This window comes from Hakea prostrata, chromosome 4, assembly GCF_041222555.1.
Source record: "Hakea prostrata isolate BN-2017 chromosome 4, UWA_Hpros_2, whole genome shotgun sequence".
In the NCBI taxonomy this organism is placed as follows: domain Eukaryota; kingdom Viridiplantae; phylum Streptophyta; class Magnoliopsida; order Proteales; family Proteaceae; genus Hakea; species Hakea prostrata.
Genome location: NC_142603.1, coordinates 46,117,411 through 46,144,558, shown reverse-complemented (window position 1 = coordinate 46,144,558; position 27,148 = coordinate 46,117,411). Strand labels below are relative to the sequence as shown.

Below are 27,148 nucleotides of genomic sequence, written 5' to 3'. Positions count from 1 at the left end.
GGATTTCAAAGGTTGAGGTCAAGTCGGTGATTTCCTTCCAATTCATATATAGTAATGATTTCATGGATTTGAAATTGAAATAAAAAAAAAAAAAAAACATCGAATTAAGTAATCCAACTGGAGAATTGAGAACCGTGAACAGGAGTCATGTGCCTGGGGAAAATATTTCAAAAATTAATTCCATCTCCCTCCCCGAAGAGAAACGTTGACCCAAAAAACTTGGATTCTGCACAATAAATGCACGGGAACATCAAGCCATTGGACTTTGGACAGTGAAATCGAAATTTGATCTCGACGGTCAAATTTCGATATCAATAATAAGTACCGACAAATGATTAGGTGAGATGAGTTAAGTGACTTAACTCCACGTGCAGAGACAATTTAAAAAGCTGCAGTACCTGCACCAGAGCAATTATAAGTAGGCTCTAATGCACCACCGTCTCGCCAATCAAACTCAATCTGTTGTCTCTTCGTTTATCAACAAAAATGTCTGCAGCAGTGGGAGATGCTATCAGCCGACCCAGATTGGTGGTAAAGAAAGTCTTAGCTAAGCCTCTAAATCATGGCGATGGAGCTTCTGTTAGAAGAAGCATTGGAAGGTGGTGTTTTTTGATCCCACATTTATCTTCTCTTCTCTGTGTTATTCATTCATCATTTCGATTCTCTTACTGGCTTTTAATTATTTCTGGTTTCAGCAACATGGAATTGATATCTTTGGATCCTTTCATCATGCTGGATGAGTTCTTTGGTGGGGTTTTTTTCTTCATATTTCTCAATCAACCCACCTTTCAATTCACCACCTTTTTCACATGTGATATAAATATTTGTAATCTCCATGATGTCATATTGGGTTTCTACAGATCCTCCATGAATTTATGACTTGCAATTCTTAGAAACTCAGAATAGGCATTTTTAATGACAATTTTTTTTCCTACTAAAGTCTTTAGTTAATGTCTTGCTTTTTGCAGTTTCTGCTCCTGCTGGATTTCCTAACCATCCTCATAGAGGTCTAAGAATCTTGCCAGCTTTTTTCTTATTTACAATTTTATTTAGTTATTTTATGTATTGACCCTTTTAGAGTATTTTGTCTACTCTTCATTTCTGCAACTAATTTAGATTTTCTCCTTTTAAGGCTTTGAGACTGTTACGTACATGCTGGAGGTTTGTGTCTATATTCCAAGATGTTTCTTTTCTAAGAATAGTTTTTGGGAGGTAATTCATTTCAGATAATGAGAAACTGTAGTACTGGTGGGTTCTTCATTTCAGGGAGCTTTCACTCATGAAGATTTTACTGGACACAAAGGAACAATCAGAACTGGAGATTTACAAGTATATATTCTTATTAATATATATCGAGTTTCTAATTGATAATATAACATAAATACAACTGAAATCACAAGTTCACGTTTTGAGCTACTTTGTGCTTCAGTGGATGACTGCTGGCCGTGGGATGGTTCATTCGGAAATGCCTGCAGGAGCAGGAACTAATAGGGGTTTGCAGCTTTGGATCAACTTATCATCCAAAGACAAAATGTAAGAATCCTGTCAACCCCATTAAATGTCTGTTACTATTGAACATTTTTAACTGCATTGAAAAACCAAAAAAAGAAAGAAAAAAAATCTTGTTCTTCCTGAAAATTCCAAATCCATAGGGTTGAACCTAAATACCAAGAGTTGACGAACGAGGATATTAAGACAGCACAGAAAGATGGGGTTGAAGTGAAAGTTATTGCAGGAGAAGCAATGGGTATCAGATCTCCAGTATTCACTCGAACACCTGCAATGTACTTGGATTTCACTTTGAAACCAGGAACACAATGGCATCAAAGTGTTCCAGATTCTTGGAACTCATTTGTTTATATCATTGATGGAGAAGGTCTCTTTGGGACTTCAAATTCATCACCAACACAAGCTCAGCATGTCCTTGTTTTGGGTCCGGGAGATGGGCTCAGTGTGTGGAACAAATCTTCTTGTGATCTGCTCAGATTTGTTCTGATAGGTGGGCAACCTCTTAATGAACCAATAGTTCAGCGTGGTCCCTTTGTGATGAACACACAAGCTGAAGTAGACCAAGCTATTGATGATTATCTTTTTTGCAAGAATGGATTTGAGAAGGCCAAATCTCTTCCTAGCTTGAAAAACTGGTCCATGCCTGATGGTTTCTAAATACTCATCAAGAGTTGATGATGTCCATGAGAAAGTAAATGCTTTTACAAACTTTGAGATGGAGAGATCCAGTAGCTCTGCAACTAATAAAGTCTAATAAAGTTGTGTTGGATTGAACACTTTGACATTCTCTCTTGTAACCTCTTATTGTAACTGTGTAACATAGAGCAGAAAGGGTTTTTCCATCATCTCATAAGAACCCATCTATTGTTCCCTAGTGTTCCTGTCCAACTCCCATCTATTTTAGAGCAACCCATAGGCTTCCCATAAAATTGTTGGATCATTTGCTGGAAGATTATAGGCAAACCCAAAATTTTAGGAAATCCTTCCAAGAAACCCTAACCCTGAAATTGGTTTCACATCACCAAGAGACATATAATAGGCAAAACGAGCCAAACGAGCCAAACAGAGTCTGGTTTATATCAGACCAGCATGGTAATAGGAATAAAAATAGGTACATCAGGCTTAGTGGCGGAAGAAGATCCCAAAAAAAAACAGAAAAAGATAACAATAAGATAAGGGTTTGTTGGTTACAAAATTGCTGCAAAACAGAATAGCTGCAGGTAGTAAGGGTTTGTTTGGTTACTTGAGTTTAGAGATTTCAAAAATCTAGAGATTTGAAATCTATAAATTTGAAATTTAGGAGTCATGGTTCATAAAATTAACTATTTGGTTAACCTAATCTTTGGAATGAAATCTGTAAATTCATCTTGAAAAAACATCTATGGAGTCATGGTTCAAATGTTTAACGAGATTTCACCTCATACCCATAAACCTACAGATTCATGTTTTTATTTTATTTTATGAATTTACATTTGATGTTTTAGGTTAAAGGATATGACCAATTAAGGCTAGGAACAACGCCAATCAGCGCCAAGGCCAGGATAGGTTTAGTTAGGCTAGGGGCAGGGCTAGGGCCAATCAGGGCCAACCTATTCCGACTTAGCCCAATTAGGGCCAATTAGGGCGGGAATGGGCTTGGCTTGGCCCTGTAGGGCTTAGGGCTTGGAACAATATTCCTTGGCCTTAAACTAGGGTCAGGGTAGGAATGGATTCAGATTAGAACATATAGGGCTAGGCTTGGGATTGCAAAAACCTGGCCCAGCTCGAACCTTGTTGCAGCCCTAGCAGATATGTTGATGAAGGCTCTACCAAAGATTAAACATGACTACTGCAGAAGCATGGTATGGACTACTTGTCCCTCCTTATGAGTTGGAGGGGATTTTATAGGTCCTCATCATAAGGCTTTTTGACAAAAGAAGAGAGGAAGTTTCCTCTCCTTTCTCTATCACCCACCAATGTTGACAAAAGAGAGGAGAGAGAGACAGAGGGTTTTTCTATTTAGCTCCTCTCTCTCCTCCCCCGAAAAAAGCAATTGACATAAAAAATAAAAGACACCGGATTTTGACAAAAACAATAAAAGATGAGAGAAAGAGATTTTTTTCTTCCTTTTTTTTCTCTCTCAGTGACCCTAACTTTCCCCATTTATAAATGGGGTGGGGTGGGGCTTTGCCTGAAATACAACATATGAAGAGTGTTCAAAATGTTGAGCAAGGCATCTTTAGGATTGGAATAGTGAGTTAGTAATCTCTTTAAGGGTTGAGAGTATAAATTGAAAGAGGGAATACAAGGTATCCAGTCTTGGAGATAGGGTTAGGTTTAGTAATAAATTTGAGCAGTGCACAAGTTTTGTATTTCCACCCTTACTGGGAAAAAGTCCCATTGTAAAGAGCCATAATTAATTCTAAATCAATACTAATAAAATACTAATATGCATCTAGCAGAAACTCTATGTGAAATTATTTCACCTTCAGAGAAGGATTTCTAGACAGTAGATTCACCTTCAAATATTGTTAAATTGAGTGAAATTCATATTACCAAAAAAAAAAAAAAAAAAAAAAACTACTACTTCTGATCTTTACATCTCGTTATATGCTTCACTCCTTAACCCCCTCCCCCTTCAGCCCCAGTTTAACAAGGCTTTCTTTTAGAATAATTACTTTGGACTTGTCTCGAAGCCTATGAATTCCAAAATACTAAGTTGTCTTGTACCTGGTGTTGTATAAAACCAGCTTGGGCTCTTTGAGCTTCCTGTCGAAGAGCTGGAACAGGATCTCATGATCGTTCCATGACCCTAATAATAATGCTGGATGGTAATCCCAATTCGGATGATAAATAATGATTCCTTGTTTAGTCCAAGATTCCCAAATACCATATTCCTTCATCATCCAGAGCTCAACCGTTTGTGAATTATGACAGAGAACACAAAGGGTTTCTCCCATGCCGAAAAGATCGATGTAATTCATTCTATTAATTGATTCACATTTAGGAAGTGACGGTAACTTTCTGACCACCTCATGTACCAAATCGAATGAGTATATATTCCTCAAATCTGACATCCAATGAAGAGCACTATTGACGACTGCCATTGAATTCATGTATAAGTATGGGGGTGGGGCATCTTCGACTATTCTCCAGTTACCAGAATTCAACGAGTACACACTCACAGCGCCCAAATCAGAAAATGCGAAGTGGTCAAGGCTATCAATCCTAAGAACTTTGTAGTCTCTGTTGATAGGATCAAACCCAAATCCGAGCCTAATGTAAGCATCAGTGTAAGGAGGATTGAACGATGGATGTGAAAAATGTGGAAGCTTCTTGAGTTCTTGAGTGGCTGGATTCAACAGGTATATAGGTTCTTCGGATTGAGGAATATTTGACCAATTAGTCAACGTGAAACATAATAACCCATTGCTTAAACCAACACAATTGATTCTGAACTTACCAGGGAACCCGCTACTCAACCTTTTCTCTTTTGCAGTTAAGAGACATATATTGCCACGCTGATAACATGAAAAATTGTTCTCTATTACTCTGTAGAAGATCGAATTGACATCCTCACCAGGTATGATAACAAGAGAAGGACTTTTCTCTTTGGATCGATTGAGGTGGAGAGTGATGAACTCAGGATCACTAATCAGAATATGACATTCTTTGGATATGCACCTGAATCGGAGTAGAGATTTCACCGGTAGCCGTGAGAGGATCTCATTGATTATTTCCACTGGGAGATCCGGCGCCGTTACAATCGTTTTCCTTCTTTTTTCTATTTCCATTGTTGCAGCGAATATTGCCTAGGGTTTTTTAAAGTAAAGAAGTAGGATTTTTTTAAGTAGAGAAGTTATTCACAAAAATAAGGTGAGTTTGTTATTTATGGATTGAAGGTTGAAGATTTACTTGGAAAGTTGTGGAGGTATACGAACGGGTCAAAACTCTTGGATTTTTGCCAAGCAGCATAGGTGAGATAAATATGGGTCAAAACGCCGAGACTACCCAGGCAACAAAAGCTAAGGCACACCGGACGCGGGAAGGCAACCAACCAAACCACACCCCCGAATGCCAACCAAAACCAAAGAAGGAAGAGCACACCGACACCCAACGCACCAACAGCGGCTCCCATCAACCAACCCCAAAAGTAGGACGCAGGCAAGAAGACCCCGTACCAGCACTCCATAGAATATGGATTCAAGAGGCAAAGCCACTAAAGCAAATTGGAAGCAGAAAGTTGAAGGATTTGAAGGCGCGATGTGAGGTTTAAAATAGATTTGTACCAAGGTTGTAGTCCTGAACTTTCTGGTCATAGGGTTCAGCGAGCATCTCGCTCACATTGAACGATGGGATTGTACGGTGATGACTCTTCGACTTCGGTCAGGATTTTGGTTGATAGCAATTAAACAGGGAAGAAGATGATGGTTTGGTTTGAACCTTCCTGGTCCGGGTTAAAGCAAGTAAACTGAGTGAATAGCACTTAAAAGCATTTTTGTTGCACATGGGTATTATCTACGGTAAGTATTTAATGAAAAAACCCAGATTTAATCCTCACCTTACGCTGCTTGCAGCAGTGCCTAGCAAAATCCAAAACTCTTAGGCTGCGTTTGTTTGCAAAGGTGGGGTGGAAAAAAAGGGGTTGAAAAAAAAATGTGGGCCCCATGTGTAGTGGGGTGAGGGAGAAAGAAGGAAAAGAAAGGGTTTGTGGAAAAGTAATAGTGGTTGGTCCACTTTTTACTTTTCTAAACTTTTCCACAAAATCCCACCAAATTTGTAGGGTTTTAAAATTCCTGTTGGGGAAGTACTAATGTTTTTTCGCTACATGTTTGTGAAATTGAAAAATAACCGCAAGCGCAAGGTATCATGTAGTTAACGATTCGATCTTAAGGAGGTATGCCACTTATAATTCAACTTCTTAATAGTAATGCGAGAGTATAATGATTCACTTTTTGTTAACTAATTAACTAAACTAAACGATCCTAATCTATACATCTAATGCAATAGAATTGAAACGAATAATAAATTAAACACAATCAATGCATAAATAAAAGACAGGAAAAAAAATGCGAACAATAAAAATAAAAAGAAAGGGGAAGTAATCCGAGTGTCAGCTCTGGATCGAGGGAAGGGGAGTATAATAATAATGACTTTGACCGTGGACCCTTTTCCGTAGTTTCCGGTCCACCGATCAGGAGAATGGATATTAAAGAAAAAAAAAAGTGCAGAAAGTAAATAACAAAGCAATAAAAGGAAAATGAAGCCTTAACCAAAGAGAGGCACAATTGTAAGCATCTCTGATCAAGGATCCAGGGGAATGGAGAACAATAAATAAATGCTGAAAGTAAATTGCAGAAAGTAAATAATAGAAAGTAAATTGCAGAAAGTAAAAAGGAAGCCTTAATCAACGAGAGACACGACTGTAGACATCTCTGATCAAGGATCTAGGGAATGGGAAAACAATAAGTAAATGGGGAAAGTAAATCCTAAATTAAGAATATGGAGGGGTAGATAGAAGAGGGAATGGAGGGAGGAGAGAAGATTAATAAAGAAGGTTACTTACTTGCGAATTGAACAAACGATTCGAATCTCAACCAACCCTAACAACCATATCTAGATCTAGAATGATCTAAATCTGCAATTGCTAGACCCAAAGAAAAACGAATCTAAAAAATTGAAACTTGAAACTTGAACTTGAATTGCACATTACATAAAAAAAATTAAACCTAAACATTCAATCTAGAAATTTAAATCTCACAAATGCAAACTGAAAATAAACTAGAGAAAGCCTAAATAAACTGAAGAGAGAAGAAAGAATGCTTCTACTAAGCTCTAGAACACCTCCTCCTTTGATGGAGTATGCTATCATGTTATAGAGTTTACATGAGATATGAGGCATGGTTGAATTTGAATAAAACTCAGGGTTCCTATTTGACTCAGCCAATTAGGATTTTTACATACTAATTGCGTCGACTTAGAGAGATCATATGCATAATTCCACCGTTGGATTTGAGGTTTGATTAGTCGTGAAACTCTCCTCCAAAAATCAGCACGATTGGACATTGGATGACCGTTCGATGAAGGGCTTGATCGAAACTGGACAGAGACATTCAAAAACGGGAATTTTGCTTCATCCTTATCTGAATATAATTCTTTTTCCTCTTTTTCTTTCTTTAATCAACCGTAGATCAAATTTGCCTTTTTTATCTCTTCAATATTTCAGAGTTGGCCCATAATCACACTTCTCTAGCCCATCATGCTCCAGATCAGGCCCATTTTGCATTTGAGAATTTGAATGGACTTATTGACGTGTAAAATTACATGATTCAAGCCCAAAACTCCAAATATTTGTTTAAATCTTGAAAAGTCCTAAAATCTGCAAAAACAACATAAAACCCAAGGTAACTCCACTTTAAGTGTATAAAATGCATGCTTTATGCCCTAAGATTTCACACATAAATGTGCTCATCACCACACATTGTGTGGGCCCTTATAACATCCATTGGGGGTCCCACCTCTGAATTATTTTATTATATTAAAGAATAGCCCACACATATTTGAAAAAAAGGGGTAATTATTGATAATGATATATTTTTTTTTGGACAAAATATCTGTAAATTAAAGCCACCAAAAAAAAAAAAAATGTTTTCAACCCTAAAAGGTTAGATGCAAATTAAAATTTTCTTTGGTAAGGGATGCAAACCAATCTAATGGTAGTTAGTTACCTTACTAACTATGAATATTTTATTTGCAATATAAAATCAAATAACAATAATTGTAGGAGAAATAAAGAAACAAATAATATAAAATGAGAAGAAAAAAAAACTATGAATAAATTGAGTAAGAGAAAGAGTACCTAATTATGGAAAATATTTTTTCCAAAGTTTTCTGTTGTAACTAATATATCCACTGCCGGTTCATACCGGCCAAACCAACCTCAGCCGGGTTCGAATGAGAGATAAAGGTAAGATGATCAAAGACGTCCAAAGAGGAGCGATGATCTGATGGCCATGATTGAAAGAGTATTATAAGCGGGAAAGCCAGTATAAAAGCAAGGGAAGATCCGTAAGAAGGTAAGTCTCTAGAATCAACCAAAACTCTAAGCTCACTCTGATTGAACTCCATTACTAGCATTTTAGAAGCTCCAGAGAGCTCTGAAACACCATCGACACCATACTGACTAGATCGTCGGAGACGAGCCGATCAAGACGATTGGCTTCGTTTTCTTACCGGTATTCTGTTTCTTTCAGGAGTGAGAGGTTGATCGATCGAAGAGCAAACCAGATCGAATCAGATCTAAGGAGTTCGGTGCGGAAAACTACGGTTCGAGGCGATCGGCAGAAATAGCACCAACATTTTGGCGCCGTCTCTGGGAACAAGTTCAAAGCAGAAGCTATGGCTCAATCACCTGAGCGGGAGGAGGAATTACCGATAGAAATGGCGGAAACAAGCCAGAGGGAGCCGAGGAGAGTAAATCCAAAAAGAAGAACGAGAGAAGTGGTTCCGATACCGCAAATCCCGATGATGCAGACTCGACAGAGGCTGAGAATGATGGAGGATCATTCACCTCGTCCAACTGATCAGTTCGAAAGGCAAGAGAAACAATTAGCAGATACATTGGCGACATCTCGTCCGAATTAGATCCAAATCTCGATCCCGAGCGGTTTGAGAGCATGCAAGCATCAAATATTGGAGACACAAAATCGATGAGGACTTTCATCAAGCGGATCGGAGTACATCCTGAGGAAAGAGTTCCGGTCTTATTAGCTGGAAGATCTCAAACTTTTTCCCGAGCAAAAACGACCTCTGTCCCAAATTCTCAGATTCAAAAGTCAGGAGGAAGCCGAAGGAGGTCATTTCTGAAGGAAGGATCAGGAGAGAGTGCGGATCCAAACTATATTCCACTAGAGACCGAAGATCGAGAATCATCCAGGGATGATCAATTGAGTCATATCTGGAGCAAAAAGAGTAGAAGCGTTGGGGATTGGAGAGATAAGAAAGAAACAGGAAGATCAGGAGATTGCAGATCTGAAGTCTATGGATCGGAAATCAGTAAAAGATTTCGCGTCCTTGATGATCAGATTCAGCGACTGGTAAACAAGGATGACGGAGAAAAAGTTGAGGAAATGATGAACCAAAATCCATTTGCTAAGGACATTATGTCAGCACCATTGCCGCGCAATTTTAAACTTCCGACATTCACGATGTATGATGGAAGCACAGATCCAATGGAACACCCGGCTCGGTTCAACTCTCTGTTATGATCTTTGGCGAGTAACTCGATGTTTTAAAGTGTCGCTCATTTCCATCTTCCTTGAAAGGATCTGCAACAACCTGGTTCTTTAGCTTATTACTAGATTCCATTAAGGATTTGACGAAAGTATTCTTGTCAAGATTCCAAAGTAGCATGAAAAGCAAAGAAACCGTTGATAATTTAGCGCAATCCGTAAAAAATCGGGAGAATTAGTTCGAAATTACATGAAGAGAATCATCACACCGCCGGAACCGCCCGACAACCCGCGGATGTGAACCGCACAGATCCATGGTTTTAGTCTATCAATAATAATAAATACAAATACGGATAATCAAGAGCAAGAAAAGTGCAATAATTAATAAAAGTTACAAGAGTCCAAATACCCAATAAATATCCAAGAAATAATCAAAGGAAAGAATCAAGTATCAAATGTAATATCGAGTTCAGCGGAAGCAAAATAAGTAACTAAATAATCTTCATCTTCGGGAGGCTTCATGCTCGCAAGTCCAGTACCACGCCTGCCTCACATCGGCTTCATACGAGAAAGCTCTTTCATATGAATCATCTCCAACTTCCGACATTGTGCAACCATCATACAGTTTATATAATACATACAATGAAAGGAATGAGTTCCAACGAACCGAAGGAACAAGCAATTCTCATATATATGTCAATACAATCCACGAATGCACATATGAAATGATATGGATGATATGCGAAATATGAATGCTACTAAGATCTAACTATGCAAGTCTCTAATGGGACATGCTTTAAGATATACACCAGCCCTCCTTTGGGTAAGTCTCATCACTCGATCCGGCAAGGACGGTTACCTCGTAGGGATCCCGGGCAAGGGGTAAGTCCACACCGGCTCTCAAAACCGTGGGGGGGTTAAGTCAACACCTCTCACCACGACCATTGGCAATGAGTACGGCGCATGTCGGGGTTTCTAATCCAATGCGGGTCATAATGGTAACATACTATATGAAGTTCGAACTTCCCCATGGCACCAACCAACTCGGTTCGATCCTCGCAACCTAGGAGGTGAATCCTCACGGACCGGCTACCTCGTTGGACTCCACTCCTTAACCCTATGGTCATCCACATATTATTGGGGCGGATGCTCTCATGACTCCTCGCGACACCCGGTCCGCTCCTTGGACGTCCAGAGCCCAACCCTAACATATGCAACCCTACCATTACATGACCAATAGTGGACCACCGAGTCTTCGAGGAGGTACCGCGTTGGATGAAACATAGTCACGCACCATTGTCACGGGTCACCCGGCTTCAATTCCCCGCCGAAAGGGTAATAGCATGTGGGGTACCAGCCATGCAATCTAGACTCTCCTAAGTATGTCATCCAGAATCATGATAGTGTGGAGACATCAGAGCATGTGTCCCATTCACGACCTCGATATCCCAAGCAAGATATCCCAATGGAATACCCCTTCCATCACAACTACACACAATCACTCTTTATCATACCATGAACAGTGTGCAATATCATGAAAGATGAAGTACATCAAGGAATACCACAAACAGCGAGTATACAATAAGATTTACATGCTTTATACAATTACACAAGTTACATGATCAAAGAATAGTAAATAGAACAACGAATCATCATGTATATGTAATTGCATATAAATAAGAATGCATGTCCTTACCGTAATTTAGTAGAAGTCCTCTAACTTGCAATCCAAAAACTATTATAAGACTTTTATTTGAAACAGAGAACACCTAGGCATAGGGTTACAAGAATGTATAAGAGTCAAGAGTCAAAACAATTCAAAAATCAAACCTACACGAGCTATCGGAAACAGCCGGTTGCTTGTGGCGGTTGCTGTTAGCGACCTCCACAAGCGAGCTTTCAGAGCAGGTTTCCAACTCCGAAAATCGGACTTTTTATCATCCGATTTCAATCCGTTTGGGATGATCTTAGTCCGAATTTCAAGCTTAATAGGTCTAGAACAAGGGGGTAACAAGAAACCCTAAAATTAACAAAGATTTATTACCCAAATCATTCCCTTGATGGGATCCATCCATTAAACAAATGCGGGGATTCGTTCGGACAGGATCTCATCAAGAACATTGAAAAGGAGAACAACAAACAAGGGAACCACCAACAAAAAGGGGATGGGTCAAACAAAGAGGTAAAAGAAGAGAAGCAGATGGAGACAACCAACGAACACCAAGAATAGAAGAGAAAAGGAACAAAAAGACAGACGAACGAGACCACGCCGCCAACGCCCAAAAAGCAACCCGAACAAAATAAGAGTAATAGGGCGAGGGATGCAAAACGAAGAGGGGCAAAAAGGGCACCCGCAAGCGAAGGGGGCGCAAGGCGGCGGGAATCAACCGCCACTAGAACCGCCCCAAGAAGCTAACAAGGGGCGCCAGGGGGAAGACCAAGACAACCAAACCCAAAGAAGACAGGGGGAGACATAGCCAAAAATCAACATAATAGGTTGTAACAAAGAGGTTAGGGTCACAAACATATGGCCATGAAAAGGTTATGATCACGGAAAGAGAGGGAATGATGTTATCAAGAAAATAACAAGAAACATAGGAAATCTAGAGTTAACAGAAACAACCCAGAGGCCCCACAGGAAGGACAAAAGGTCCGAAAGACACAAGGGAGGGTAAGGTCAAGAACATAGCAGGGTTAAGATCAGATGATGATCATAGATCTCAAAGAATAGAATGAGATCATGGAATAGATGGTGCAAGGATGCATCATCCCCGATCTCAAACAAGAACAAGAATGAAGAAAGAATAATTAGAAATCAATAGGTGAAACATGGATCATGAATAAAATATAGTGATCAAGTAGGTTAACACAAATATCACCCAAGGGAAAGAGAAACAACGAATCAAGACACCCAGGGAAAGAGAAACAAAGAATGCACAACGAAAAAGGTGGGAAGCCAACAAATAAAAGAACAATAGGGCAAAGGACCCCATAAGAGTGGACCCTCAGAGAGTACCCAAAAACTCACAAAAACAACCCAAGATAGATAAAGGAAAATCTCAAGTACAAAATAAAGAATGGAATAGAAAGGGTCACAATGAGAGAAAATAAGGTTCTCAATAAAGTGAAGGGAAACAAACAAATCATACAAAGGAACAACAAGAACCGGACCCACAAAAGACTAGGGAGAATAAAGATTCACCCAGGGTAAGGAATACAATCAAGAAAGGTTGGGGAGGGTCCAATGAATTAATAGAAAATAAAAGGGGCCAATGCCAAAGAAAAACAAGGATCAACCCCAACAGAGGACACAAGGGAAGGCAGGAAAAAGAGACCCCCCACAATAATAAAGATAGGTAGGAAATAGGAAAAGTACATAAGAGCAAGGGAACAAAACAAGGACAGCCAAGGCCAAGACAAGAGGAATGGGGACACCAGGGTAAAAGAATAAAGAAGAGGCAACAGAGGTAACACCCCTCATGATCAGAAAACAAAGAGAGAAGAAAGAAGAAAAAGAAGAAACGAAGCAACCAACCAGAAGAGAACGAAGAAAGAAAGGAGGACCCGCCGAAGGAGAGGACAGGGACCCCACGCCCAAGGCAGAAACAAGGGGAGGAAAAACAAGAGTCCCCCAAAAGACAAAGAGCCAAGAAACAGGGCACAAAGACCAAAGACGGGGAGGGCCAAAGAGGGAGCAAAGGGACCCACTACAAGAGGTTAGACACAGGGGGAAAAGTACCACGAAATAAAAGAAAAAAGCAAAACGCAAAACAGAATACCAAAAGCCAGCCGACAACAAAAAAGGGATTAAGGGAAACAAATTGGAGGGAAAACGACAACCAGAGGAGGGAAGTCTCAAACCAGGCCAAAAGCTTAGGTCCACAACAAGGTTTCACAAATAAATAGTCAACACCAAATAAAAAGGTCAAAGGAAACACCACATAAACCAGGGTTTTGGGTCAAACACCATATTACGAGATGGCCCACAAAGACATCTAAGATTTCAAAGTAGAAAGAAATCACGGCAAACTTAAAGTAACATAAACAAACCGACACGAAAAGATGGGTGGCAGATTGTGGTGTCAGAATCAATCAGGAGTCAATTCAAATTAAAAATTTGAATGAGGCGGTGGCATATGACGCTATGTTCAGAGGCCTAACAGATGAGCATCTTCTGGAATTCCTGATCATGAACAAGCCGGCGAATATAGCGGAATCGATCCACGTAATCAGTATGCGAATATGAAGGACATTCTCCAAGCAAGAAAAGAAACTGACAATAGTGGAGTTAAAAGGAAAGATGATGGAGTTGTGAAATTTGATTAGAGAGATCAGAGAGAGCGGAGGAATAGCAGGAGTTTTTCAAGAAATATTCCTGATCGTCAATACAAAGGGACATCCCAAGACCGTTCCAAGAAAACTACACTCCTCTCAATGCAAGAAGATCAGAAATTCTGATGCGAATTCAGCATCAGGGATTTATGAAATGGCCATTACCTATGATAGCAAAGGCGGATGAGAGGAATTCGAATAGATTCTGTAGAGATCACAAAGATCATGGTCATGATACTGATGATTGTAGAATTCTGAAAAATGAAATTGAGCGACTGATCAGTCAAGGAAGATTGGACCAATTTGTTCAAAAGAGAAATGGAGGCAACAGAAGAAATGCCGCTGATCAGCCGAGAAGGTGGAATAATCGAACACCAGCTAGAGAAGACCAAACCAAGGGAGATTTTCAGTACAACTCTCCAGAAGAAAATGCTAAACAGCAGGAAAATCGACAGATTCAACAGAAGCAGTCTCCCGTCATGACCATCCTCGGAAGTTTGGATTTAAATTCAATTTCAAAATCTAAGGCGCATGCCACGTACGTAAATGCTGTTGAATCTCATGTTACTCCTAGAAGAATCAAAATGATGAAAGGAGATAGTCTTCACGGAGGAAGAAATGGAAGGAATTCAAGAACCACACGATGACGCCATTGTGGTGGTCATTGAGGTGGCAAACAGAGATATTCATAGAGTTCTGGTAGACACAGGATCATCTGTAGACATAATGTCTTACGAAGTTTTTCAGCCATTGAAGTTGGATACGATCAAGATAAAACCTTGCAGCACAAGGCTATTTGGATTTTCTGGAGAGTCTACTTCGGTAGAAGGGACTGTGGAGCTAACAATAACACTTGGAACACATCCACAAACGGTAACTACAGTTACTAAATTTTTGTTAATAAAAAGTCTATCAGCATACAATATAATTCTCGGGAGACCAACGTTGAATACTATTGGGGCAATAATTTCGACAAGACATTTGAAGGTCAAGTTCCCAACAGAAGGAGGCATTGGTGAATGCAAATCAGATCAGAAAACTTCAAGGCAGAGCTATACAACCTTTTTGAAGGATTCAAAAGCACAAGGTAAGGCACTCGCCTTTATTGTTGAAGTTACGGATAACAGGGATGAGGAAAAAATTCAAAGAGGTGAACCGGGTAGAAAAGCTGGAAAAAATTTGTTTTGGTTTGGAGAATCCAGAAAAAGGGACCATGATAGGAGCTGATCAGAATAGTCAAGACAAAGAGCAATTGAGAGAATTTCTTCAGCAAAACGCGGATGTCTTTGCTTGGTTAGCACAAGACATGCCAGGTCTAAGTAGAGAAGTGGCGGAGCATTGCCTTTGGATAGATAAATCTATCAAGCCAGTGAAACAAAGGCGAAGGAATTTCTCATCAGAAAAGCATGATGCAATTAAAGTTGAAGTGGACAAGCTTAGGAGATCTCAGTTTATTGAGCAAATTGAGTGTCCAAGATGGCTAGCAAATGTGGTAATGGTGAAAAAGCATAATGGAAAATGGAGAATGTGTGTAGATTACACTGATTTGAACAAGGCATGTCCCAAGGATTGCTATCCTTTTCCGCGAATTGATCAGTTAATTGATGCTACATCAGGTCAGCAAATGTTGAGTTTTATGGACGCTTACTCTGGTTATAATCAAATTCTTATGAAAAAGGAGGATCAGCCTCACACGGCACTCATGACCAATCGGGAAAGCTATTGTTATAAGGTTATGCCTTTTGGGTTAAAAAATGCCGGTGCAACATACCAAAGGGCGATGAACAAGCTGTTCGCTGATCAGATTGGAAGAAATATGAAGGTTTATGTAGATGATCTTCTTGTAAAAAGTCAATTTAAATCTGATCATCTCGCCGATTTAAGAGAGTGCTTTGATGTATTGAGGAGAAATGGAATGAGACTCAATCCTGAGAAGTGTGCATTTGGAGTTTCATCTGGTAAATTCCTGGGTTTCATGGTCACGCAGAGGGGTATTGAGGCAAATCCAGAAAAAATCAGGGCTATCTTAAATATGATAGCACCCAGCAGTATGAAAGAAATTCAAAGCTTAACAGGAAGAGTTGCAGCATTAAGTAGATTTATATCAAGATCAGGAGATAAGTGTGCACCATTCTTCAAGGCGTTGAAAAATCTAAATGCACTCAACGAATTCAAATGGTCGGAGGACTGTCAGAATTCATTTGAAGAGCTGAAGAGGAGGCTGACCAGTCCACCAGTTTTATCTCGACCAAAGCTTGGAGAGAGCTTGCAGATATATCTATCTTCTTCAAAGGCGGCAGTAAGCGCGGTGTTAATCCGGGAAGAAGGTACTGTCCAAAATCCTATCTACTTTGTAAGCCATACATTGTTAGATGCAGAATCTAGATATCCGGAATTTGAGAAACAGGCTTTCGCCTTAATAATAGCAGCCAGGAAGCTCCGACCTTATTTTCAGGCTCATCCAATTATTGTTCTTACCAATTGGCCTTTAAAGAAAATACTACATAAGCCTGATCTGGCGGGGAGAATGGTATCATGGGCAGTAGAGTTAACAGAACATGATATAGATTATAAACCTAGAACTGCGATAAAGGCACAAGTTTTGGCTGATTTTATTGCTGAAAGTATTTCATCACTAGAGGAGGAAAAAGATTCTAGTGAGGTGTCTTCTGTGTGGACCTTACATGTAGATGGGTCAAGTCATTCACAAGGATCAGGAGCGGGGGTGATTTTACAAAGTCCGTTCGGATATTTAATTCAAAATGCACTTCGGTTTAATTTTCATGCTTCAAACAACGAAGCAGAGTATGAAGCTCTTATTGCAGGATTACGACTAGCCAGATCCCTCTATGTTCAAAACATTGAAGTAAAAAGTGATTCTGAGCTGGTGGTTAGTCAAGTCACGGGAGCGTATGGTGCGAAAGATGATCGAATGGTCAGCTATCTTAAAAAAGTATCGCAATGTAAGGAGTGGTTCACACAATTCTCAGTCACGAGGATATCTCGAAATCAAAATAATGAAGCATATTCTCTGGCAAAATTGGCATCCGCAAAGTCTATTTCTATTCCACAAGCTGTATATTATGAGGAGCTAGATATTCCAGCATATTCAGAGCCAGAGATAATGGAAATTGACGCAGAAATATCTTGGATGGATCCTATTATACAGTATCTGAAGGATGGTATTCTTCCTGAAGATAGGGAAAAGGCCAGAACTGTGAAAAGAAGAGCTGCCAGGTTTATTCTAAAGAATGGGCTATTATATAAAAGAACAGTTTCAGGGCCACTTTTGAAATGTTTGGGACCTTCTGATGCTCTTTATGCCTTATCCGAGGTCCACGAAGGAATCTGTGGAAACCACTTAGGTGGGAAAGCTTTGGCTTATAAAATTCTAAGACATCTTAGAATTTTATTGGCCACGTATGCAATCTGAGGCGATTGAATATGTAAGAAGGTGTCACCAATGTTAGATTCATGCACCAATTCAGAATCAGCCAGCAGAGCAACTAACATCAATTCTTAATCCCCTTCCATTTGCTATGTGGGGTATGGATTTGTTTGGGCCTTTTCCTGTTACAACTGGAGGAAAAAAGTTTGTAGTGGCTGCAATTGATTATTTCACGAAATGGGTAGAAGCAGAAGCCCTGGCAACAACTACCACAAGTCAAATTGAAAAGTTCTTCAGAAATCATGTCATATTCAGATATGGCCTACCAAAGATTCTATTGACTGATCACGGACCACAATTTGACAATGAAAGATTCAAGGAATTCTGTGCAGACTATCATATTGAGTGCAAGCACTCGTCTGTGGCATATCCTCAATGCAATGGCCAAATTGAGGTAACTAACAGAACACTTCTGCAAGGAATAAAAAGGAGGCTGGATGAAGCGCATAGCTTGTGGATCGATGAACTACCTCATGTACTATGGGCGTATAGGACTACGGTCAGGACTCCAACAGGAGAAACACCTTTCAGACTGGCATATGAGTCAGAAGCATTAGCTCCAGTGGAGGTTATGGTGGGATCAAACAGATATGAGGGATTTGATCCAATAACTAATGAAGAAGGACTGCGGGCAAACCTTGAATTTTTAGATGAAGTCAGAGAAAAAGCCTTATACTGTAATATAGAATATCAGAGGAGAACGGCGGCGTATTATAATGCTCGAGTCAGACATAAATCTTTCAGAGTAGGAGATTTGGTTTTGAGGAAAAAATCAGCATCAGATCCAAGGAACTGTGGAAAGCTTTCTGCAAACTGGGAGGGGCCATATGTGGTGACAAAAATTGTGAGCAAAAACACATATTGGCTAAAAGATTCTCATAGGAGCTGTTTGAAACGACCGTGGAATGTAATTCACCTTAAGAAATATTATCAGTAGAAAGGATTTTCTGGTATTCTTGGAGAAAACATTTTATTAAAACGTGGTCATCTAAAATTTCTTCTTCATTATTAATCCAAGGGACATTTTTGTTAACTAGTTCTTCTGATCACGCCATCTCAACGCTGATCCAGGGTCATTCCTTCCGAGAATGATCCCGACTTTCCGAAGTCAGGCCCAAGTGGTCAGCTCTATGAAATCTGATCACGCCATTTCAACGCTGATCCAGGGTCATTCCTTCCAAGGATGATCCCGACTTTCCGAAGTCAGGCCCAAGTGGTCAGCCTTACGAGGTCACATCATGCCTTTTCAACGCTGATTCAGGGTCATTCCTTCCGAGGATGATCCCGGTTTTCGAAGTCAGGCTCAAGTAGCCAGCCATCTGAGGCGTGATTATGCTAGCTGATCCGGATCATTCCTTCCGAGGGTGATCCCGACTCTTCGTGAGTTAGGCTCAAGGTCAGCTTTCGGAGCGACACGGTCCTTCCGAGGCCCTGGTCATGCTTTTCGGTCGCCGAAGCCGATCACGGATCATTCCTTCCGAGGGTGGTCCCGACTCTTCGTGAGTTAGGCTCAAGTAGCCAGCCTTCCGAGGCCTGGTCATGCTTTCCGAAGCTGATCACGGATCATTCCTTCCGAGGATGATCCCGACTTTACGTAAGTCAGGCTCAGGTAGCCAGGTCATGCTAAGCTAATCACGGATCATTCCTTTCGCGAGGGTGATCCCGGATTGTTCCTTCCGAGGAATGATCCCGACTTTCCGAAGTCAGGCTCCAGTAGCCATCTTTCTAAGGCCGCATCTTTCTAAGGCAGCATTCGGATCGAGTACAACGGAATTAATCAATAAAATAACTCAAGGATCAGGTTACATCGAGGACTATTTATCGAAGTTCAAAGATTATCTGTAAAGCAACATCTCAAGGTATCTGATCAGGTATTAAAGTTCCTTTCAAATATTTTTTCATCAAAAGTATTTCAGCAGAAGTCAATTTACAAAGTTTGATCAAAGATATATGCATCTAATCAATTATGAATTGGTTAGAAGATGATAGCCAACATTACAAAAGATACTATTCTGTCAAAGCTAAAAAGAGCAAAAGAAAGGAAGAAAATTTCATTAATATAAAAGATTGACAAATTAAAAAACCTCATATGCAGAAGAGGTAGACAAGGAGGAAAAAGGTAAGTTCATAAACAAAAAAGAGTGTATTCTTCAAACTTGTGGTTTTGCAGATGGATCAACATCTGTAGCATTACCAGATGGATCAACATCAGCAATATCATTAGCAGCAATCTCTTCACCTTCTTGAGCAGGTAAGTTATCATCATCATTGTTATCTGAATAATCTCTTCACCTTCTTGAGCAGGTAAGTTATCATCATCATTGTTATCTGAATCACTGGCAGAATGATCTTGGCAGAACTGGAGGAGTCACTCATATCATTGTCAAAATTATCTTCTGATGAGCAATCAGAGTTGGGATATTTCAAGTTCCTAAGATCAAAAAAGGTTCTGGAAGGGAGAAATTCTGGGGATAACAGTTTGAAATCTAAACCAGGATGAATCTTAAGGATTTCTGAAAAGATTTGATCAGAGCAATCCTTTACCATATTCTTGCAAAATCCGAGGAAAGTTGGATTATCTCCAACTTCCTTCACTGAGGAGGTAACTGAATTTAAGACTATCTGATTTTCACTTTGTATTCTTTTCTTCTCAACTTCAAACTGTTTCCTCTCTGCTTCTAAATCTTCATGCAGTAAAGTTTTGAATTTTAAAGTTTCATCCAGGAGAGCATGAAGACTTTCTTTCTCTTTAGAAACCAAACTAAGGGAAGCATCGAGATTATCTCTTTCTGCTGTCATTTCATTGAGTCTCAACCCCAAATCATTATTTTTATCCTCTAAAGCAGACTTCTCTAGCAAAATTGAGCTGAAAGCTTTCACATGGTATTCTTGAGCCAACTCTAAAGTTGTATTTAGCTTTTCAATCTCATTGAACTTTTCCTGGAGTTCATTCTTTTCTTTCTCAATACTTTGTGACCAGACCAAGGCTCTGGTTAGCCTTCCTTTAAAATCCTCTCTTTCATCTGTGGCAATCCTAGCCCTGTCAAGGGCATCATTCTTTAACATTTCGAGCTGAAAAAGCTCATTCCTATAATTCAAAACGGCATCTCTCAACATAGAAACCTCTTCCTGCAATTCAGCACAATGGTCAGAGCAAAGTTCATAGTCGGTGTGTAAGCTATCAAGATCATTCATCAAATCAATCTCTCCGAACTCATTCTTGCTGTTAATTTTCTCTCTCGAAGATTCCAATTTTCTCCGAAGATCTTGTACCTCATTGACCAATTCAAAATTCTTTTTGATCAGTTCATCATTTTCCTGAGACAAAGTTTTTTCTCTCTCCAATACTTCAGAAAATGCATTGAAGGTAGCCCCAAAACATCTGTCGATCAATCAATATATATATATACATTAAAAACAATATAAGTAATTAGATCAATAGTAAATTAATTCTAAATAGAAGAAAGGGAAAAAGGTCTATTTCTTACCCCCACCCATGTGAATAAAGGTCAGAATTAGACATTCGTGCAGTATTCCTCTTGTCGCGGGGGATTCTGCCTTTTGTGCCCCACTCTCTGGCAACCTCCCAATTGCGGCTGGCCGTATGATTTTCTTTCAAAAACCACTCAGGGTGGAAAGGATTCCCGGAGTCAGCAATGCTCATGGTATCATCGGGCTGGTCGGGGACTCGGTTGGAGATCGGCTATCTCAAGAATATTCTCGGGATTTACATTTACACAGACATCATTTGAACCAGTCTGCATGATGATATTTTCTTGGTCTTCATGACCATTCTGAGGATCAATTACCATGGGAGCTTCAGGTGGGGCAGGATTATTCTCTGGTGGAACAACTTCATGAATTTCCTGGGGAATATTCTGGTTATTTTCCTCCAAGGGAGGAGCATCTTGATCATTTTCTTCAAAAGGGGGGGACATTAGTATCTAGGGCAGCAACATCCAACACAGGGATGGATAAAGGTAAAACGGAAACGGAAGTTTCATTCACATGGTCCTCGGCAACAACATCCAAGGGAGAGACAGGAACATCAGCATTTTCATCACACAATTGGTCAACTATTTCCTCAATAATACCACCTGCAACATATATTAATATGTCTTCAGCAATTCTCTTCAGATGATCAGAAGAATAGTCAAATAAATCCTTACCTCGATCTTCATCCTCAACCATCTTTTCTGGGAAGATGGAAGTATCGTGAGGTAAATTGGCTGATATGTGTGGCAGTAAGTTTTCTCTATTTTCCTCAACATCAGCCTCGGTGGCAGCAGGAATCTCTTCATGTGGATTATCTTCAACAGTGGGAACTTCTGTGGGAGCAATATGAAATTCTTTTCTTTTCTTCTTCTTCTTTGAGCCAGACGAACCCTGGTCGGAAACTGGACCTGTAGACCTAAGTCTACATCTCAGTGTATTGGAGGTTCTGGAGGTCCTCGTCTTGGGACCAGGGGTCTTACTTGCAATAACTTTCACAATTTGCACATCGGTATCTTCTCTGATGGTATCTTCTGGAGCCGGGATGGTTTTCTCTTGATCAGGGGAATCTTTTTCAACAGTTTTTCTTTTTGAAGGGTGACAGGCAGTGTGTTTCCTTTTCTTGGAGGGTTTGGTAACCCTAGAATCGGATTTCTTTTCTTCTGAAACAATTCTTCGGAGATCAGCAACACTAGGGACCGGACGAGCAATTACTTCTGATGATAAAAGTATATGATAATGAATAAGGATTACAAAAAGAGAGAAAATAAGGGGAAAAAGAAAGAAAGGTATACAGTTGTTATTATCTTTACCTGGAAAAAGGCCGTGACTAATGAGACCTGCATCTGTTTTCAACTTGGCTGCATCTATTGGAGTTCCGGTAGGAATCATATTCCAGGTTACTCGATCATATTCAGTAAGTTTAGGACGCACTTTCAGGGGAGATAAGGATTCCAAGGAATGTAAACACCATCGAGACCGAAAGTTTGGATTTGGAATGGCACAGAAGAAGTACTTTTCCCGCCATTGCTTGATGTCATGGGGAATGGAAGAATCAATGAAAATTTTGGATTCTCTTCCCAGTTCACTCACAATACAGGTTCTTCTAGCAAAATGAAGGTATCCGCGTTCGCGGGATACTTTCAGGGTGTAATAATTTCTGAAAAGGTCAACAGATGTGGTACGATTCATTTGGAGAATAAACGCAAAAAAATAGTAAACTAATCTCCAACTATTTGGAGTAAGTTGAGAAGGGCAGACATGATAGTAGTCCAATAAAGATTGAACTATGGGAATCAGGGGGATTCTAAAACCTGAATCAAGATGATCAAGGTAAATGGTGATAACACCTGGGTCAACTAAGTAGGGACGGTCGGAGGAGTCAGGAACCCATATTCTAGCATCGGAAGGAAAATGGTAACTTTCCAAATAAGAGTCCAGATGGGACTTCTTTATTTTGGTGGGATACCACTTAGGACCAGCATGCTTTGGGTCCATTTTTTCTCTGGACATATTGACAGGAGTATAAATAAGAATGGCTTCATCATGAGCATATGGAACAGGTTTCCAGTCTGAGGGATTATGCTGAGAGGAGGAAGCACCAGACACGTCTTTCATTTGCTCGTTGCTTGGAGGTATATCGGGTTGAGCGAGAGGTACTGGTAGTCTTGAAGGATTGGAAGCGGGATCCATGGCGGAGACAAGAAAGGAAGAAGAAGAAAACTGGAAAGGTAAAATCTGAAAAGGAGTGATAAAGAAAATGGCAGATAGGTATGTTTGATGTTCACGAAGAAGAAGAGCAGAGTACGGAAAGGAACATGTGACAGTTGACAGATATATATAAAGAATGAGAGAAGATTTCTTGAAAGGAGGGGGAAATGCACGATGGTCCAAAATCAATGGTCATTACCTTTCGTAACCGACGCGTGGGATCAATCGGCGAACGTATGAAAACTGCAGTTGAAAGAATGAGGATGATGTGTGAAAATGTAAGGGAACAATATGATGGTAATACATGGGAAAAAGACGAAATTAATGATCAAGCTGGCGGTAACGTTAAGGAAGCTGGAAAGTTATATTTGAAAATTCATAAAAGGTCTGACAGGAAAGTGATTTCAGCTGGTTTTAAGATAATTTGGGGGCTGAATACAATAATATGATTCCAACCAAAACAAAGGACATAATTTCATAAGGGACATGGTCATAAATCGATTTTCAAGATAATGATGATATGGTGACTTGGCATCAAGGTTTTGAAGAAATCGAGGATTACCTGGGGAAAAGGCGTAATAGCTGGACAAGGAATACTGTATGATTTTGATGAAAAGGATTAAACCTGCTGATCAGAGTCTCATTTAGGTTCAACCTGATCAGTAGGCTTGGGGGCTTATGTTGTAACTAATATATCCACTGCTGGTTCATACCGGCCAAACCAACCTCAGTCGGGTTCGAATGAGAGATAAAGGTAAGATGATCAAAGACGTCCAAAGAGGAGCGATGATCTGATGGCCATGATTGAAAGAGTATTATAAGCGGGAAAGCCAGTATAAAAGCAAGGGAAGATCCGTAAGAAGGTAAGTCTCTAGAATCAACCAAAACTCTAAGCTCACTCTGATTGAACTCCATTACTAGCATTTTAGAAGCTCCAGAGAGCTCTGAAACACCATCGACACCATACTGACTAGATCGTCGGAGACGGGCCGATCAAGACGATCGGCTTCGTTTCTTACTGGTATTCTGTTTCTTTCAGGAGTGAGAGGTTGATTGATCGAAGAGCAAACCAGATCGAATCAGATCTGAGGAGTTCGGTGCGGAAAACTACGGTTCGAGGCGATCGGCAGAAATAGCACCAACATTTCCTTAACAACGATTATAGAAATAAATAAAAATAAAAGATGAGAGAGGAGAGAGGAGAGAGGAGAGAGGAGAGAATAAATATGGATTGAGATTAAATAGGTATCCAATAACTAATAAGATTTTTTTTCAAAAATTTCCTTTTACCCAAGAAAGAACAAGAGAGAAAAGAGAGGAGAATAAATAGGGATTGAGGAGTGAGTTTTTAATTAGGAATGATATTTATAGTATTATTTTATCTTTAAAAATTATTTTCAATATTGAAAGAATGACCAAATAGTGATATTTCGCATGTGAGAAAAAAAAAAACTGAAAAAATTAAAGAAATTAATATAAAAAGTTAAAAACTAAAAAAATTAAAAGAATAAATATAATTTTTGCAAAAATGGGGGCCATGGCCCCCTGTGGGTCTGCCCTTGGACGCAGCCATAATTAATTCTAAATCAATACTAATAAAATACTAATATGCATCTAGTAGAAACTCTGTGAAATTATTTCACCTTCAGAGAAGGATTTCTAGAGAGTAGATTCACCTTCAAATATTGTTAAATTGAGTGAATTTCATATTACCAAATCTACGAAGAATATTCAACTTGAAAAAAAAAAAAAAAAAAAAAACCCTTCACTCCTTAACCCCCTCCCCCTTCAACCCCAGTTTAACAAGGCTTTCTTTTAGAATAATTACTTGGGACTTGGCTTGAAGCCTATGAATTCCAAAATACTTAGTTGTCTTGTACCTGGTGTTGTATAAAACCAGCTTGCGCTCTTTGAGCTTCCTGTCGAAGAGCTGGAACAGGATCTCATGATCGTTCCATGACCCTAATAATAATGCTGGACGGTAATTCCAATTGGGCCAACACGACCAATTCGTATGATAAATAATGATTCTTTGTTTAGTCCAAGATTCCCGAATACCATATTCCTTCATCATCCAGAGCTCAAGCATTTTTTGTGAATCACAACAGAGAACACAAAGGGTTTCTCCCATGCCGAAAAGATCCATGTAGTAGTTCCTTCTTTCATTAGATTCACATTTAGGAAGTGACGGTAACTCTCTGACCACCTCATGTACCAAATCGAATGAGTATATATTCCTCAAAAGATCTGACGTCCAATGAAGAGCACCATTAACGACTGGCATTGTATTCATGTATAAGTTTGGGAGTGGGGCATCTTCGACTATTCTCCAGTTACCAGAATTCAACGAGTACACACTCACAGTGCCCAAACCAGAACTTGCGAGGTGAGGAACGCAATCAATCCTAACAACTTTGTAGTCTCTGTTGATAGGATCAAACCCAAATCCGAAGCTACTGTAAGTATAAGAAGGATCGAACGATGGACGTGAAAAATGTGGAAGCTTCTTGAGTTCTTGAGTGGCTGGATTCAACAGGTATATAGGTTCTTCGGATTGAGGAATATTTGACCTATTAATCTTAATCAACGAGAAACATAATAACCCATTACTAAAACCAACATAATTGATTCTGAACTTACCAGGGAACCCGCTACTCAACTTTTTCTCTTTTGCAGTTAAGAGACATATATTGCCACGCTGAAAACATGAAAAATTGTTCTCTATCACTCTGTAGAAGATCGAATTGACATCCTCACCAGGTATGATAACAAGAGAAGGACTTTTCTCTTTGGATCGATTGAGGTGGAGAGTGATGAACTCAGGATCACTCGTCAAAATATGACATTCTTTGGATATGCACCTGAATCGGAGTAGAGATTTCACCGGTAGCCGTGAGAGGATCTCATTGATTATTTCCACTGGGAGATCCGGCGCCGTTACAATCGTTTTCCTTCTTTTTCTTATTTCCATTGTTGCAGCGAATATTGCCTAGGATTTTTTTAAGTAAAAAAGTTATTCACAAAAATAAGGTGAGTTTGTTATTTATGGATTGAAGGTTGAAGATTTACTTGGAAAGCTGTGTGAGGAATACGAACCGATCAAAACTCTTATACTTGATCAACTATGGAGGTGTAGTAGGATGGTTAGGAACCTGCTTCTCAGTGGAGACGTCATGGGTTCAACACCTACCGGCGGCATATGTAATATTCCCATCCCTATATATTAAAAAGCGCATTTGTACCGAAAAAAAAAAAAACTATGGGATACACAAGGATTTTCCTAGCACATTCCGTATTAGACAAGGAATGATAGAGAGATCCACTTCGGATTTTTCTTTGCTGTAGCCTGCACCCAAGGGTCATGATCTTGCCACATTTACGAAAATGTATCCAATGGCCATAAATCAAAGCGGGGACTTATATGTAAATTAATTTTTTTATTATATATTTTAAATTTACATAATAGATCCTTGGACTTCCCGTGAGAAGAACCTTAGAAACAGACATAGAAAAAAAATGAGATCAACATAACTCAGTGAGATCAACTCAGCATCATATCATGCATTTGTTCACAATTTCCACATCACACGTATAACATTAATATTGATGATGTAATTAATAATAATGATATGATATATGAATGATTATGATATTATGCTCCTAATCTATCATTAAGTCTTTATGGTAGACATGCATTAAGTCGTATATCAGTCTCTTCTTGGTACTCTCATTCACTCTCCCTCAACAAAAGATATCTATTGGGTTCTCTGCGGTTGTTGGGTCAAGCCACTTCAATCCGTGGCAGGGGTTATAAGTCACTACTCTCTCACATCACCGTTTGGCATGAGAACTGTCACGTGTCAAGGATAACTCTTGGCCCAATGCATAGTCATACGGTCTTGTGCTACATATGGTCAAGACACTTCCCCTATGGCACCAACCAACT

General features: G+C 39.6%; 3 protein-coding genes across 3 annotated transcripts; 1 reads left to right on the top strand and 2 right to left on the bottom strand.

Annotated features, from left to right (window-relative positions):
- Positions 1 to 434: 434 nt before the first annotated feature.
- Positions 435 to 3,045, top strand: LOC149019139 (pirin-like protein). Its single transcript, XM_089153203.1, has 7 exons — positions 435 to 599; positions 696 to 748; positions 969 to 1,007; positions 1,133 to 1,161; positions 1,267 to 1,329; positions 1,430 to 1,533; positions 1,653 to 3,045. The coding sequence occupies exons 1-7, from the start codon at positions 487 to 489 to the stop codon at positions 2,164 to 2,166; spliced, it is 915 nt and encodes a 304-aa protein (XP_089009329.1). The 5' UTR covers positions 435 to 486; the 3' UTR covers positions 2,167 to 3,045.
- Positions 3,046 to 4,202: 1,157 nt separating this feature from the next.
- LOC149019138 (F-box protein CPR1-like) lies at positions 4,203 to 5,282 on the bottom strand. The gene has a single exon (XM_089154063.1). It carries the CDS (start codon positions 5,280 to 5,282, stop codon positions 4,203 to 4,205), a length of 1,080 nt encoding a protein of 359 aa, XP_089010189.1.
- Positions 5,283 to 19,649: 14,367 nt separating this feature from the next.
- LOC149019137 (F-box protein CPR1-like) lies at positions 19,650 to 26,173 on the bottom strand. The gene is made up of 2 exons (XM_089154062.1): positions 25,261 to 26,173; positions 19,650 to 19,774 (listed from the first exon to the last, which is right to left on the bottom strand). The coding sequence occupies exons 1-2, from the start codon at positions 26,171 to 26,173 to the stop codon at positions 19,650 to 19,652; spliced, it is 1,038 nt and encodes a 345-aa protein (XP_089010188.1).
- Positions 26,174 to 27,148: the final 975 nt, after the last annotated feature.